This window comes from Austrofundulus limnaeus, unplaced genomic scaffold (assembly GCF_001266775.1).
Source record: "Austrofundulus limnaeus strain Quisiro unplaced genomic scaffold, Austrofundulus_limnaeus-1.0 Scaffold89, whole genome shotgun sequence".
In the NCBI taxonomy this organism is placed as follows: Eukaryota; Metazoa; Chordata; class Actinopteri; order Cyprinodontiformes; family Rivulidae; genus Austrofundulus; species Austrofundulus limnaeus.
Window position 1 is genome coordinate 1,864,545 of NW_013952491.1, and position 1,426 is coordinate 1,865,970.

Genomic DNA, 1,426 nt, shown 5'->3' on the forward strand with positions numbered 1-1,426 from the left:
ATCATATGGTGAAAAACTGACTTTGAAAAATAAATCTGTTCTTTTTTTCTTATAAAAGTTAAATAAAACAAAAATATTGGTGGCAATTTTTAACTGCGTAACTTTATAACGGCACCTCATATTAAAGGTTTGACTGATAAAAAAACACCCATCTGGAGGAGGAGGAGGAAGAGGAGGAGGAGGAGGAGGAGGTTCTGAGGTCTGATGAGTCCAAACATGGAGGACATGACAGACAGATCTGTAGGAACACCGTCCCCTCACTGAAGCATGGCGGTGGCAGCTTCATGATGCGGGACCAGGAAATGGGTCTATCTGAGACCAGACCCTGAATCTCCACTGGTTTCAGAAGAACCAGGTCCTGGACAGGTCCAGACCTGAGTCCAGCTGCAGAGACCTGGTCCAACCTGCTGAAGGGGGTCTGTAGACTTTAGGAACAGAATAGCTCTTCTCACTCAGGTTTTCTGTTTCATTTTCTGTTTATTTCAAAATAAAATACATTTTCTAAATGATTAAACGTTCCAAACATCTGAGACAACTTTTATTTTGTCAGTCCGATGAGTCTTTAACTCAGTTTTAATAAATCAGTTGTAAAGTTTTTGTTTACTTCCGGTCCACCAGCTGATGGAGTCTGACCATGGATGACGAGGTCGATCCTGCTGACGGAACCGTGACCTCCATCCTGGCCCAGGAGTCCTCCGAGCTGCTGGAGATCCTCTGCGCTCAGTCGGAGTCCGTCCTCATGGCTCTCTGGGGGACGACGCCCCCCGAAGCGGGACAGACGCCCCCCGAAGCGGGACGGGACCACGTCCGAGCCATGCTGGAGTACTTCAGTCACAGCAGTGCTGCAGAGTGCTGCAGCTTCCTGCAGAGAGTCTGCATGATGTGTGAGGACATGCCCATGCTCCTGGAGTCCAGACTCATGTCTGTGGCAGGAAACCCACTCAGTGAGTACAAAATAAGAGCTTTCAAATTAAAACTACAGCAGGAAACCCACTCAGTGAGTACAAAATAAGAGCTTTCAAATTAAAACTACAGCAGGAAACCCACTCAGTGAGTACAAAATAAGAGCTTTCAAATTAAAACTACAGCAGGAAACCCACTCAGTGAGTACAAAATAAGAGCTTTCAAATTAAAACTACAGCAGGAAACCCACTCAGTGAGTACAAAATAAGAGCTTTCAAATTAAAACTACAGCAGGAAACCCACTCAGTGAGTACAAAATAAGAGCTTTCAAATTAAAACTACAGCAGGAAACCCACTCAGTGAGTACAAAATAAGAGCTTTCAAATTAAAACTACAGCAGGAAACCCACTCAGTGAGTACAAAATAAGAGCTTTCAAATTAAAACTACAGCAGGAAACCCACTCAGTGAGTACAAAAGAAAAGCTTTCAAATTAAAACTGCAGCAGGAAACCCACTCAGTGAG

General features: G+C 44.2%; 1 protein-coding gene across 1 annotated transcript in view; it reads left to right on the plus strand.

Annotated features, from left to right (window-relative positions):
* Positions 1-623: 623 nt before the first annotated feature.
* The window catches only part of LOC106520173 (protein NLRC5), a gene marked incomplete in the record, with an annotated part of 18,217 nt that continues 17,414 nt past the window's right edge, over positions 624-1,426 (plus strand). The window contains 1 exon segment of the mRNA XM_014012139.1: positions 624-944. Within this exon segment, the coding sequence (XP_013867593.1) occupies positions 635-944 (310 nt within the window).